The sequence below is a fragment of the Typopeltis vanoorti genome, chromosome 3, assembly GCF_054136105.1.
Source record: "Typopeltis vanoorti isolate ZY-2024b chromosome 3, IOZ_Tvanoo_1.0, whole genome shotgun sequence".
Lineage (NCBI taxonomy): Eukaryota > Metazoa > Arthropoda > Arachnida > Uropygi > Thelyphonidae > Typopeltis > Typopeltis vanoorti.
In genome coordinates, this window is record NC_143551.1 from 18,118,999 (window position 1) to 18,133,597 (window position 14,599).

The window sequence follows — 14,599 nt, forward strand, 5'->3', positions numbered from 1 at the left end:
TTTTGCATCAGCAGCAAACAACTGAATATCCTCCTTTAAATCTTTCCAATATCATTGATATACAAATTAAAGAGTAATGGCCTTAGTACACAACCCTGAAGTACTCAACTAGTCACCCCCATTCCCTTAGATTCCACTGCACCATATACCACTTGCTGGTGTCTGTCTTCAGCCACTCCCTATCCATGTTTCTTGGTTCATATCCATGTGGTGTTCTGTCAAATACCTTTGCAAAAGTCCATCAGTATCATAGTGCAGCAGCCATAAATCTGTGCACAGTAGTTAAGATGTGGCAAATCATAGCCTTAAAAAGATTATTATTATTATTACGTGACACTTCCAAGGAGTCCGAAGACTCGTCGAGGTGAGGGCACCTACCCTACAACTCTCCTTCACTATTTTTATTTGTTAGCATGTTTTTTAACATCCAACTATTCCTTTCAGCTATTTTACCATTTAGTATGTCCTCTGAACTTCAACTCTCTATCTACCATTATCTCCATCCCTAGTCTCATCAATTTCCTGCATTCCAGCACCATCAATATGATAAATCATATATAACTTTTTCAATCTAAAGCGAATAACCTTACATTTTGCAACATTAAATTGATAATCATTATCCTTTGCCATTTTATTTACATAATCTTCCAGGATATCTACATCACTTTTATCAACTATTGCTGTCTCCTGTTTTGCATCATCAGCAACCAACTGAATATCCTACTTTAAACCTTTATCCAATATCATTGATATACAAATTAAAGAGTAGTCACTCTAGTACAGAACTCTGAGGTACTCCACTAGTCACCCACATTCTCCAAGATTCCACTCCACCATATACTACTTCTGGTGTCTGTCTGTCAGCCATATGCTATTCATGCTACCAGCTTCATATCCATTCTCATTTGCTCCAACTTTTGCAATAGTTTTCCATGTGGTATTCTGTCAAATCAAATGCCTTTGCAAAGTCCAGCAGTATCATGGAGTAGCCATTTTCTTTATCCAATTCCACCATCACTTTATTATAAAATGTGAATAAATTACTAAGACACCATTTACAAAGTTGTGCTGCCCACTATAAAGTATTGTATCCCTATCCACCTGTTGCTGGATTTTACCTTTAACCAACTTTTCCAATACTTTAACAACCACTCCTGATATATTAATTGGTATGTAGTTTGCCACATCTGTTTGTAGCCACTTTTATGCAATGGAAGTATCTTATCCTCTTTCTATTCCCTTGGATCCCTGCCAGAGCTGACACTTAGATTGAACTCTCATGCACATTCACATAGCACACAGGATGACATGACACCCAGTCTCACTGCTGTATTCATATTGACATTTTTCAATATGCTGAACACCTTATTTTCATCTACCTCAATTTTGGTATGCATCTCTTCACATCAGCAACTGTAAAATCTCCGACTGGATGATACACCTTTGCACAATGATTACTCAGCAATTTAACTATTTCTTTTGCCTCTGTCACCTTCCTACCATCAGCATTGTTTAAAGTCATCCTACCATAGTTATTTTTCCTCTTACTTACTATAACAAAAAACTCTTTTGGACTTACTTTGATCTGCATAGCTAATTTTCACTCAATCTCATTTGGCCTTTCTTACTTATACTAGTTACCCTTCTTGTTTGCACTTTGAACTGCTCGTGAGTATGCTGATCACCTTTATCTTTATATTCCCTCCAGTGTTTTCTTTTTATGCAGCTCATGCTTCATATCTCTACTCATCCAATTCCCACTTGGTTTCTCCTCCTTACCTTGGGTACTCAGTCCAATACTGCTTCTCTCAAAGAATCTCTGACCACTTCCCATGCACTACTCATTCCTTCCTTGTAGATTCTCAAGCCATGGTACTGCTCCAAGATGCCTTCAAATCTGTCATAATTGCCAACTTTACAGTTCAACATAAACATTTCCTGACAGAGAATTCCATGTTTAGCAACTTTTCAGAACAAGAATGCATGGTCACTCTCCATTATGTGCCATTTTTGTGAAAAATAAATAAAATAAAATGTCATTAACCATTTATTTGAAAATTGTTTGCAAGTAATAAAGAAAAATATAAATAAATGATATCCCTCTTTGAAGTCGCTTATTAAAAAAAAACCTCTTCGATCAGTTATTATTACCCAGATGAAAAATGTACTATTTATTATACTTTGCATTATTAAATGAGGGAAAAGTTATATTCAAGTTAAAAGTGAATGCTTTTATGACCTGTTGCACCAACAGATAGATTTTAGATATACAGGTCCAACTTCTGTTTCTTCTTTTGTATGAATGAATCATTTTTATAGAGATAATGCTGATTTAATACATTAGTATTAATGTAATACTGTATAACACTAAGCCAACATAACGAAATCATAAAAAAGAAAAGCATCGTTTTTTTGATCTGCTTAAACATCCAATGTTAAGCAAAGAAGAAGAATTTCTAGATTCTTCTTGATATCTGAATGAAAATGGTTACTGTTGTTAGTTAGCAGCATTATCCATTTACATCTTCATAATTCATTAAGATAATCATCACCATGAAAGTGAATACTAAATCCTCTGCCATTAAGTTTTGTTTGCAATTAGTTTTTATATTATATCTTATTTATCCTCCTAAAGTGTAACTATTAGGGAATTAAGGAAAGGAAGGTATTCAGTCCTAATGGCTATTTTCTGTTGTAACATCCTGTATTTAGAGGAATCCACCTGTTTTACTCTTCTTCTCACTAACACAAGTTATGTCCAAGTGGTACTTGCATAGCCCATCTGCTATCTTGACTTCTTTTCCATTAGTACTTTTTATTTTGATGGCATCAATATTCAGTTCTGATGATGTAGAGTTTGTTCCACTAGCTGAATTTTCACTCTGGTTCCCAGCTGAAAACAAGTCTTGTTTAACTGGGTTTTGTTCCAGCCAGAATGACATTTCATTGTGTTTAATAACATGATATTAGATAGTGTGAATGGAGATATGATGGACAGCATTGAATGTTTCAATGAATCTCAAGTGAGGGTAGAATACTTGGAGAGAGATAGGAAGGGAGGAATTGGAAGGTATGCAAAAAGGAGTCAACTCTTATGAAAGGAGAGATCAGAAGACTTCAAAGGCTGATTGTTGTAAGATTATTATTATTAATATTGTGCAGGCAACTCCATGGGGTCTGAAGATTTATCGTGGGAGACCCAAACTATCCACACAATCTATCATACCTCTCCTTGACCCCGTTAACAGAGCAAACACTCACAACTGACTCTGGCAGCCCATCCCTCTCATTCACAACTCCCTGAGCAAAAAATCTAGTCCTCACCCCCCCCCTACTAATCACACCTTTACGCAACTTCTGGGGGTGACGCTTGTTCTGGCCCCTCCAGCCAAGTGCTGAAACATCAATCAATCCTACATTCAATCCTATAAAACCCTTTAAGCAACTTAAATGTTTCTATCATATCCTCTCATTTTCTCCTATCAACCAACTTCTGCAATCCACACATCCTCTATCTATCCTCATAAGGAACATTCCACAAACCACTCACCTCTGAATCTTCTCCAGCACTTCCTCATCCCCAAGAAACACAGGGGACCAAACTTCAGAACCGTAATCCAGAATGTGGACATATCAAGGCCTTATAAAGAAGAATAACAACTTTCTTATCTGTACTTGTTAATGAGTTCATCAATAGCAGTAATCTTATGGGCTACTACCATAACAACCTTAGCAATATGTCCTCTAAATTTTAAGTTTCTGTTGATCATCAACCCTAAATCTGCAGCTTCATCTATTTCTGGAATACACCGCCATCAATGCGATACATAGCTTGTAATATATTTATCCTAAAATGCAAAAATTTACATTTCTCTATATTAAACTAACACCTGTTATCTTTTGCCCATACTGATAGTCTATTCAAATTGTCCTACAAGCAGCCCACATCACCTTCATTAACTATTACTCTATAATTTTGCATCATCATTAAACAAGTGAATATTTTGTTTCATGTTATTTCCAATATCATTATGTACAAATTAAACAAAATGGTCCCAGAAAGGTCGAACCTTGTGGCACACCACTAGTCACCTGCTTTTGCCTGGATTCTGCCCCTCCATATATATATATATATATATATATATATATATATATATATATATACACACACACACACCACTTTTTGATATCTGTCCAGCACCCAACCTCTATCCATTTAGAAAGTGTCATCTCCATCCACATTACTTTGAATTTGCATAAGAGTTCCATGTGGTACTCTGTCAAATGCATTTTCAAAATCCAGCAGAATCATCATGTGGCCATTCCTCTTATCCAACTCTGCTGTCACTTCTTCTTCTTCTGCAGCTTTTCTCACTTAAGTAGGGTTGCTGTTTGTGGTGAGTCTCCTCCACAATTTCCTGTCTTGGGCTGTAGCCACATCCAAGTTCTTCATCCTCAAGTCCTCCTCCACCATCTCCCTCCATCTCTTCTTTGGCCGTCTGCACTACCTCTTCCCCTGCACATCCATCTGCATGACCTTTCTTCCCACATACTCTTCCTCCCTCCTCATCACATGACCAAACCATCTCAACCTTGCCTCCTGTATCTTTACTCCTAAGTTTGTAACTTTCACCGTTCCCCTTACATAGTCATTTCTCAGATGATCCTTTCTGGTCATACCGCACATCCACCTAAACATTCTCATCTCTGCTACCTCCATCCTGATGTTATTTTTCCTCAGTTTCCAAAGCATACGTCATAGTTGGTCTCACTACTGTCCTGTAAATTTTGCATTTTAGATTGATCGGCACCCTCTTATCACATAGCACTCCAGCCATCTCTCTCCAGTTCCTCCATTTTGCTTGTATCCTGCATCTCACATCCTTCTCAGCCTCACCATCCTCTTTCATTGTTGAACCTAAGTATCTAAAGTCACTGATCTTCCTGATGACATTTCCTTCCAGCTCCGTCTCCAGGCTACCATCCGCTTTGCAACACATATACTTGGTCTTACTTCTGCTCAGTCTCATACCTCTCTCTTCCAGTACTTTTTTCCAACTTTCCAGTTTGGCTGCCACTTCTTCTCTTGATTCTGCACACAGGACAATGCCATCTGCATACAACATAGTCCAAGGCACGTCTTCTCTCACTTCCTCCGTCACCACCTCCATCACAATATTAAACAGGAACGGACTTAATGCAGACCCTTGATGCAAGCCAACTGTCACTGGAAAACTTTCTGTCCCAGGCAGGTTCGAACACTTGTCTTCACATTTCTGTACATCTCCTGCACCAACCTGACATATTTCTCCGGTACATTCTTCTCCCTCAGACTTCTTGCCTTGGCACTCTATCATACGCTTTCTCCAAATCAATAAATACCAGATGTAGCTACTGTTGCTTCTCTCTCTCGAAACTTTTCCATCATCTGTCGTACCCCAAAGATAGCATCTGTGGCCAATCGACCAGGCATGAAGCCAAATTGCTCCTTTGCAATCTCCACCTCCTTCCTTGGTCTTCCATCAAGAACTCTTTCTAGGATTTTCATTGTGTGGGACATCAACTTTATTCCTCTGTAATTCTTACAGTCTTGTGCATCCCCTTTACCCTTGTAGATGGGAAAGAGTACTTTTCCTCCATTCCTCGAGTATATTTTCCAGTTGGCAAACTCATGAACAGGTCCCACAGCAGGTCAATTCCCTCTTCCCCAGAGCCTTCCATGCCTCCACTGGAATCCTGTCTAGGTCCACCGATTTTCCATTCTTCGTCCTCTTCATAGCCTCCTTCACTTCCGCTCTACTGATATTCTGCACCATCCCCTCAGAAGGCTGCCCATTTTCTCTGTGAGTTCTCGCATTTTCCTCATTCAAAAGTCCCTCAAAGCCTAACTCTTTTGCACAGTCTTTAAAAATACATGGCGATATGTCATCCAATCCCACAGTTTTATTATAATCTAACCTAGGCAACACTTGATACACCTCTCAATTCTTTCACCTTTGATTCTCCTAATTCTTGCCTCCATGTTTAACAGCATCATTCGCACCACTGTGATATACACTGAGCATTTGTTAAACAATTCCACTATATCATTTGCTATGATTACTCTGCTGTTATAACTATCCACTAGCATTAATTTGCCATAATTATTTTTCCTCTTGCTTGCCACATAACAGAAAAATTCCCTTGGATTAGCTTTTATCTGACTGGCCAATGTTACATCGTTGCTTTCTCTATATTTTACTGATTTATATCTTCCTATTCTATCTTTCAATCATTAATCTACTTCTTCACATATTGGGCCTAATATGCTTACATCTAGGATTGTTTCCTCTTCGGATACTGGCAAATTTATATTATGCTGCGACAGCCAGTATCCTATAGCCGAAAAGATCCTTGCTCAGGGAGACAATACTAGATTCTGAGGCGTTCTTACACAATGATTTATTTTTACATGGTTGTATAGATTCAGACTGCAGTCATGACCTAAATCTATAATTATACTCTTTCTAATTCCTTCCCGCCAAAATAGGTTCTATTTTTATAAGTGGTAAATCGGAATCGTAGTCAGGCATGACTCAGGTTTAGGTAAATAAAACATGTTTATTGGAATATCAAAGCAAAATATACTAAAGAAATTCATACATCGATTTTTGTTTCAATGCTAAATAAAGAAGCTCGAGTTAAGAGATTAACATACTTTAAATTAAATCAAAGGTTATAAAGCATGTAATACACAGTAACTGGAAAATGGGATAGATTGCAAATGGTACGTTAAGCTAAAATTTCCTTCTGCAAGCTATTCAATAAGATGACATGACAAACATTCTAATGTTATTCAGTTGCTATAAATCTACAATCCTAATCTCATTATGCTAATTCAATCACATACAACGTAAAAGACATCTTCCAAACAATCTTTCTTATTCCAAAAGGGGTTTTAACTATCTAATTAGAGTCTGTCCACAAAGTTCTTTAGAATAATGTTCATAATTCACATTCACAAATAATTTTCTCTCTTCTAAGGAATTCTAAACACATAATAGAGTAATTCTACTTTACCAAACTTTTTCCCGATGTCTTTCAGCACCACGTTTACGTCTGGTTACCTCTTGTTTATTGACTGTCCTTAAGCCAGCATGGGGGCTACGCTATCTTCATAATTACTGCTGATCAGGACTCGATTTTTGTGAATCGGGAAACATCTCTATTCCTTTCAATGGGACTTCTCTGTGAGGGCTCGATTCTGCTAGGGCTGGAAATTTCACCTTCAGCTCTGCGTGAAATCCTACAGCATTCTCAGGAAAACTCGCCGTCCGACATCATAGCACTGACGCTTCATCCCCCTCACTCGAACCACCGACTAACTTCCAAACCAGGAAAACAAATAGACAAGAGAGGGCCAATACGGTGCTCATTCCCTTATATTCTTCGTTCGAGTTCCCCCTTTTTTTCGGAGTCCCCTTTGCACACGACCTATATCTTTTCTCCCCTTGGGTTCATCCCTTGCTCTCCCCTTTGCTGTTATGCTCTTGTATTCATGGAATTCGCATCGACGTACCTTCCGCATAAGCTACTGCCGCCACCGTTGCGCTGGACATGTGTAGTTGTATACCTTCTAAGAATTGTTACTTTAATATCTATCTGGTGACTCACAATCATTCTATACAGCTAAAGTGAGGCTTAAATAATATTAACAATTTCCTCTTTTAAGACCTTCTCTAACTCGATCTTAGTATGATCACAATAGATTAAAATACTTGGTACATAAAATTAATGCAATTTTATACATATGTGAAGACGTTTCACTTTAATTTCAGCTGATGTGCAGGTATTTCTCTTTTTCTGTGTAGTTTACTATGTTAGATTATGAATGAATGATTTCTTTGCAAGATTCCTTCATTCAGGATCTAATACCAACCTCCTCTCATATTCTACTTTTTCTTTTTTAACCATGCTTGTCACTTTTCTGGCCTGCACTTTATATTCTTCATGTACCTGTTCACTGAAAACTGTCTTGTACTTCCTCCATAACAACTTCTTTTGTAACACTGCTTGCTTGATTTCACTGGTCATCCATCTCACTCATATTCTATTTATTTGCTTAACTCCTGGTATGTAGTTATGCATTGATTGTGTTAGATACTGCCTTATCATTTCCCATGCACTGTCAACATCTTTTCTATGCAATTCAGCAACCTTATCTACCGATGCTAGTTGACTACAGAGCTTCTGATAATCATCCACCTTATAGTTCCACATCTAGACCCTCTCGATAGCAACTTTTTCCTGTTTGACTACTTTCCAAACCAATACCTCATGATCACTTTCACCAAGAGGTGGCAGTGTTGATACCTAATTCACAACCACATCTTGTGAGGATATCACGAAATCTAGCATCAATAAACTTCGTGTTGCTTCTGTCACATGCTGCTTTAGATACTTATCCCACAGAAACTCAACAAATTTTCTCTCCTTGTACTATATACACTATCTCTTCTTTCCAATCCACATTCCTATAATTAAAATCTCCCATTAGAACCATCTTCCTTTTACTTGCCACTAATTGTCTAAACATTTCACAATCAATACTCTCCACATTCACTGGCCTATAACAGTCTATAATTTATATGGAATAAAAGAGAAATTTAGAAAGAAAGCACTTGAACAAAGGTTGCTGGCCATAAATATGAGAGTTCTGAGAAAAAAAAAAACAGGTGGCATCAATAGCAGAATCATATATTAGGAACTTGACATTGTCAGCATTCCAGAATGTGTGAGCAAAGCTAATCTAAGGTGGTATGGTCACTTAAACAGAATGCTAGAGGAAAGGAAAGCAAAACAAGTATGATGCAAAGTGGACTGTTTAAGTAAGGAGTGCCTCAGAAGACTGAAATGTTAATATACAACAGTACTGGACTATTGACAAGTAACAGAGTAATTTGGAGGAAAATTGACAAGGGATTTGTAATAATGTAAATTTAATTATGTACTCATAATAGTCTATACACTTATTGATAGTACATATCATACATACTTATTCCAAAAACATTATCACACTATGATGTAACAATATCAGTAAATAATTTTTTTAACTTTCTTACCATAGCTTTTAAATTTTCAATTTTTTTCTGCTAACAAAGAATGAGTACCAGTAACTATTTTTTTACCAAAAAAATGCACTGTTAATTATTAAACGAATCTAATTTCTTTACAAAAATATGGGTTACGATATAATGAAAAACTACTATGATAATGGAATGTAATTAAAGAACCATAATTTTGCACATAAATGAATGGTGAATCTTGTTCTTCCAAAAATATTCATCAGAATTATAATAAATTAATCACAATATCAGTTATTATACTGTAAGATAATTCCAATTTGCAAATATTCCTTAGTTAACGATCACTTCTAATGATTAGAATATATATATATATATATATATATATATATATATATAATCCAAAATTTAAATGAATAACAACAATTATATACTCACTTAGGTACTGGCATTCTAGCTAATAGGACAGATATTTTTTCTACAAGAAATTCAATGTCATCGAGCTGAGAAAATAGGAAGTTTATCTGAAAATAAAATAAGTAATAAATCATCTTTTCCTTAATCCAGAGGAACTCTTTTAATTTATAAATGTGGATATCAGTTATTTAATTTATATCAAAAGTCGTTCATTTAAGCCTCTATGCATACACACATATCAAAATGTTATGTTGGAGGTTTAATGGATTTTTTACAACACTCAAAAAGAATTAAAATAGAATTTAATACTTCCTATATTTCATCCTAGTCACTAGGACATCTACGGGGATTACAAAGACAATTAATGTAACATGCACACAAAAACTTACAATACTAAGCCCAACCACGTGGGTGACAATAAAGTCCTATCTAGGTGGAGCGCCCTCTAAGGGCAGTTGTAGGTGGCCTGGAATGTAAGGTGGGACCTCTGGTGATGACTGTTTCCCAAATCTTCGGAAGCTTAATGCAACCGTATTTGTTAAGATTTGGTTGGTTTTTGAGAGCTGCTGCTGCTTCTAAGAAAAGTCTCTCTTTCTTGAATTTGCTGTGGTGGAGCATGGTGGTTTTCTTCCATGATAATCTGTGGGTGGTGTCCAAAATATGGTCAGACAAAATATTGGCTGACCATATTTTGTCCTCACAGCACTTAAGCCTCTACACAAGAATACATATCAAAATGCTTTAATGATATTGTATGAGTGGAACGTTACATATAGCAGTATACAGTATATACCTGCAAAACCGAATGATCTAGATGACAGGATTTTTAAGATAGTGGTGCAAACTATTTCCAGTATTATTTGTGATCTGTATGGATCCCATTAGAAGAAAAGTGAAATTAGAGCTATTACCAGCATTGGATGTATTAAACTCAGCACTGTTCTTTATCACAGATAATATTATACTCTTAAATAAACCTACAAACCCACAGTAGTACTCTATAACTAAATCAAATAACTAATAAATTTGGTATACAAATATTAATAAAAACAAGTTATAAAAACAGAAAATATGGAAAACATTGACTACATTCTCAGTGGAAAACCAAGGAAAACTATTCAGCTATTAGCAAAAATTTTTAGTAAAGATGACAAATTAAATATGGAAATAAAAGAATAAGCTCATCTGGTATGGTTGGAAACCAAATAAATAAAATTTATATGGAATTATACATTTATCATGGAGGCTTGTCATTCTGGCAGTCTTCTTCTTCCTCAAGAGATGTATTCAAGAATCTATTGATGTATCCTGTCCATTCTGTGTATATGATGCATCTATTGTGTCTATTGCTGGAAAAAGAGATATAATGAATAAATCATCTAGTTTATTCACTGTTTTTTTAGGGTTATAATTAATTTGTTGATTGGTGGAGATATCCTGTAAAAAGCAGTAGTCTATTTTGCTCTCACAGTCAGCCATGTCCATTACCACCACAGTTTTTTCTTTATCTCCCCTTTCAAAATAAACACATGTTCTTTTGTCTTAATGAAAGCAGCACACTATGTAAGGCCAACAAGTCAATCACATTGATGCCACTTCAATTTTAGCTATTGCTTTCTTTCTGCTATATTCAATCTTGTCTTCAATTGATCTGGTTGATAAATTTGATAAATGCTTCTTGAAAGCATTTTTTTATCTTTTATAATCTTATAAATATCCTCATACCACTGTCTATGACCTATTTTAAGATAACACCTCTTCTTTTTGTCTAAGCTTTCAAATGCTGCCTGCTTTAATATATGACAAACGTTAAATTTTTTTTTTTTTTTTATCAATTCACAAATTTTTATATTTTTTGCTAATTTTTTTAAAATACTGTTGAAATTCACGGAATATAAGACAACATTAATCAACTTTAACTCAGATCAGAGCTGTATTAGAAATAAAACAATTGATCAAAGACTAGAGACCACAAACATGTGAGAGCTAAGAAAAATCAGATGGAGAATCATATTAAAAATGATTATACCAAAAGAAAAAAAAATGTTGCTAGCATTTAAAGGGTATGGTCTCTTAAATTCTACTTATTTTCCACAATTTGTGGGGGGGGGGGGGAGTGAGAATGAATTTGTCAGAAATGTGTGTTGACTAGGTATATAGAGGAATATTGGTTTTAACATGAGCAATATTTCTAATGAAGGATCAAATGAGCTAACAGTAGGAAATGATGCATGCAAGAAAATATGTGAGTAGAAAGAAAGTGGTAGAGTACATGAGTGACAGCAATCTTAAAGAGGTAAGACAGCATGACAGAGGTATTATGGTTGGTTATAGAGGAAAAAAAAAAGTGTGTGACAAAATTAGAGAAATACATGGAATTGATGAGTTTTGCAATACCAAATGGGAGTTGAAGAGAAGGACAAAGTGCTTAGTAAGTAAAAGAAAGAAGAATGAGAAAGAGAGAGAATATAGGGAGGGGGAGAACAGAAAGAGTGTCGAGGATATGACATTTCCATGGTTAGAGATATGCTAGTTGAATGAACAATGAAAGCATGTTTTCTGTAAACTGGAGATTTGTGACTTAACAGAGCCTATATTTGTTGGTTGAAACAAATGATTTGTTGATTTGTGAGGGGAGGGGACAAAACAGTCAAGACTGGAAGCCTGCTGCCAAGGTGTGAGTAGCTAGACAAGAAGTTTGGATTGCAAATGATTCAATGCATGCATTCAATCAGTGCAAGAAAAACTGCAAATGGTATGTTTATGTATGGAGATAATTATGGTAGAAAGGAACTTACATCATGGATAATACTTAAATGAATGATTTGGTTCATGTGAAATTCTTGCTCAGAGAAAAAAGTGAATATAAGTAATTGAGGAAACAGAGTAGCATCTCAAAAGAGCTTGGACATGTTCACTAAAGTGAGAGATTGAGAATGTTACAACAAAGTATGACTTGAAAGTTTATTTTTCACTTCGTTAGACTATAATAAATTTAGTTTAATCCTTTATCCAAGTGTGAGCAAACAAACTTTGCACCTGAAAATATCTTCAGGACTGGGGTAAGGTAGTACAACATCAGGCAACTCGTAGCAAAGGTGGACCAAGCTAACATCACTCCTATCTCAGTTCCCATAATGCAAAACACATATCCTTGCAGATATGTATAATGTTATGCATTAAGGGAAGGGCCACTACCCAGACTAGTTTCGACCTTTATTGAGGTTCTCTTCAGTGGGAACCAGGCCCAGAAGTGGAGATACCAGGCAGAAGCAATGGTGAGGTCATCTTTACCTATGGGAGTTGCCAAACGGTGTGCCACCTTTTTATTAAATTACTCTGGATTTAGAAAAAGATGAAGGTCAAAACTAGTCTGGGAAGTGACCCTTCCCTTAATGCATAACATTATACATATCCACAAGGAGATGTGTTTTGCATTATGGGAGATACTGAGATAGGAGTGATGTTAGCTTGGTCCACCTTTGCTATGAGTTGCCTGGTACCTTACCCCAGTCCTGAAGATATTTTCAGGCGCAAACTTTGTTTGCTCATACTTGGATAAAGGATTAAACTAAATTTATTAAAGTATGACTTGAGAACAATGAGAATAGTTTTCTCAAACAAGAAAAAGACTGAAGAAATGTTATATAGAAATCAATTGAGGCTGCCTATATGAACCAGTAAAGTTTTAAGTTCCCTGAATATGGACTGGCTTTATGGTCAATATTGCATATGGCATAATTTGAGAAGCATCAGCAATAAGGCCCAGTTGGCCGAGTGGTTACCGTATCCATTCTCCAGCTAAAAAACTGTGGGTTTTCAAATCCCATTATGGGCATGGATGTTTGTGATTGTCTGTGAAAATACTATTGGTGATGGTCGGCAGTAGATGGCCTTGGTGTAGATGAGGAAGGTAGTTGTGGTGGATGGATTGGTCGAGATGGAGAGCTGTAGAGTAGGGGCCCTCCCTCGATGAGTCTTTGGACTCCTTGGAGGTGTTAAGTAATAATAATAATAAAAATAATAAGGTAATGATTTTTTAACATTAGTAAATGAAAACAGATCAAAATTCATGAAATTTAGCATGACCTGACTCAATATGATGGGTACAGTGTATTCAGCAAGGGCAGACAAGATAGAAGGGAGGAAAGTATTGGTAGTGAGTGCAGAAGAATTAAAGCCAACCAGAGTAGAGAAGGAATAACAACACACAGGCAGAGGGTGAGAGACTGTTTGCTGTGTGGTAGATTAACAGGATAAAATACACAGATGAATACATAGATTGGGAGGAGGAACAAGAAAGCAAAATGGGGAAGGGAAAATTTATAAAGTTAAGGGATAACTGTATTCAGCAACACCTGATGGAAGGGATCTAGAAATAGCACATGGAATTAGTACAAATTGGAAGCATAACAGCAGAGAGAGAGAGAGAGAGAGAGAGTGTGTGAGTGGGTGGGTGAATGAGGAAGGAAGGAGTTTTAAGGAGGTGGTATATCGTGTGAAATTTCTGAATTTAAAAAAGATAACTATAAAACTCAAGGGATCAATCTGGTGAGCATGGGACTGGCAACTCCAAGGTACCCAAGCTGGATTTGATCATACTTCATGCTTATCTCGGTCAGATTCCTTTTCTGTCTCTTTAATTTCATCTTGTTACTTTCTAATCTCTGATTCTTCTGACTCTATGCTATTAGAGTGACTTCAGGGCTAAGGGGTCTCTATTTTATCTCTCCTCCATTCCATTTCAGAAAGCTATAAATTCATCTCCCGATCTATCTGGTCAATGTGGAAATTAGACCAAAAACCTCTATGAATATGAAGAGAAGAAAGAAAGGCTATAATGGACCAAGTAATATAATCACGAATAAGACTGTTTCTGGCAAGCAATATGAAAAAAACAGTTCCAATCCTACTAAGGAGTGCTATCTTAGATGGAAATAAACCTGACCAAATTTTAAAAATGGATAAGTCATTAAACAAGAAGAAACAACAGCAAGAATTTTATACATGCTCCTTATAATGTGGAAACTCTTATCAGTGATGATAGGTTAATAAACCTAGATAAATAGTCGGAAATTATTAAATGGGATATAATTGGAATAAGTGAACATAGACATAAA

At 36.2% G+C, this 14,599-nt stretch overlaps 1 protein-coding gene across 2 annotated transcripts in view; it reads right to left on the minus strand.

Annotated features, from left to right (window-relative positions):
• Tbc1d8-9 (TBC1 domain family member 8/9) overlaps positions 1–14,599 on the minus strand; it is a 571,393-nt gene that overhangs the window by 328,912 nt on the left and 227,882 nt on the right. For both annotated transcript variants that reach the window (XM_090415485.1, XM_090415484.1), the window contains exon 12: positions 9,501–9,586. In XM_090415485.1, coding sequence (XP_090271611.1) covers positions 9,501–9,586 — 86 coding nt within the window. The remainder of the gene's footprint in view (positions 1–9,500; positions 9,587–14,599) is intronic.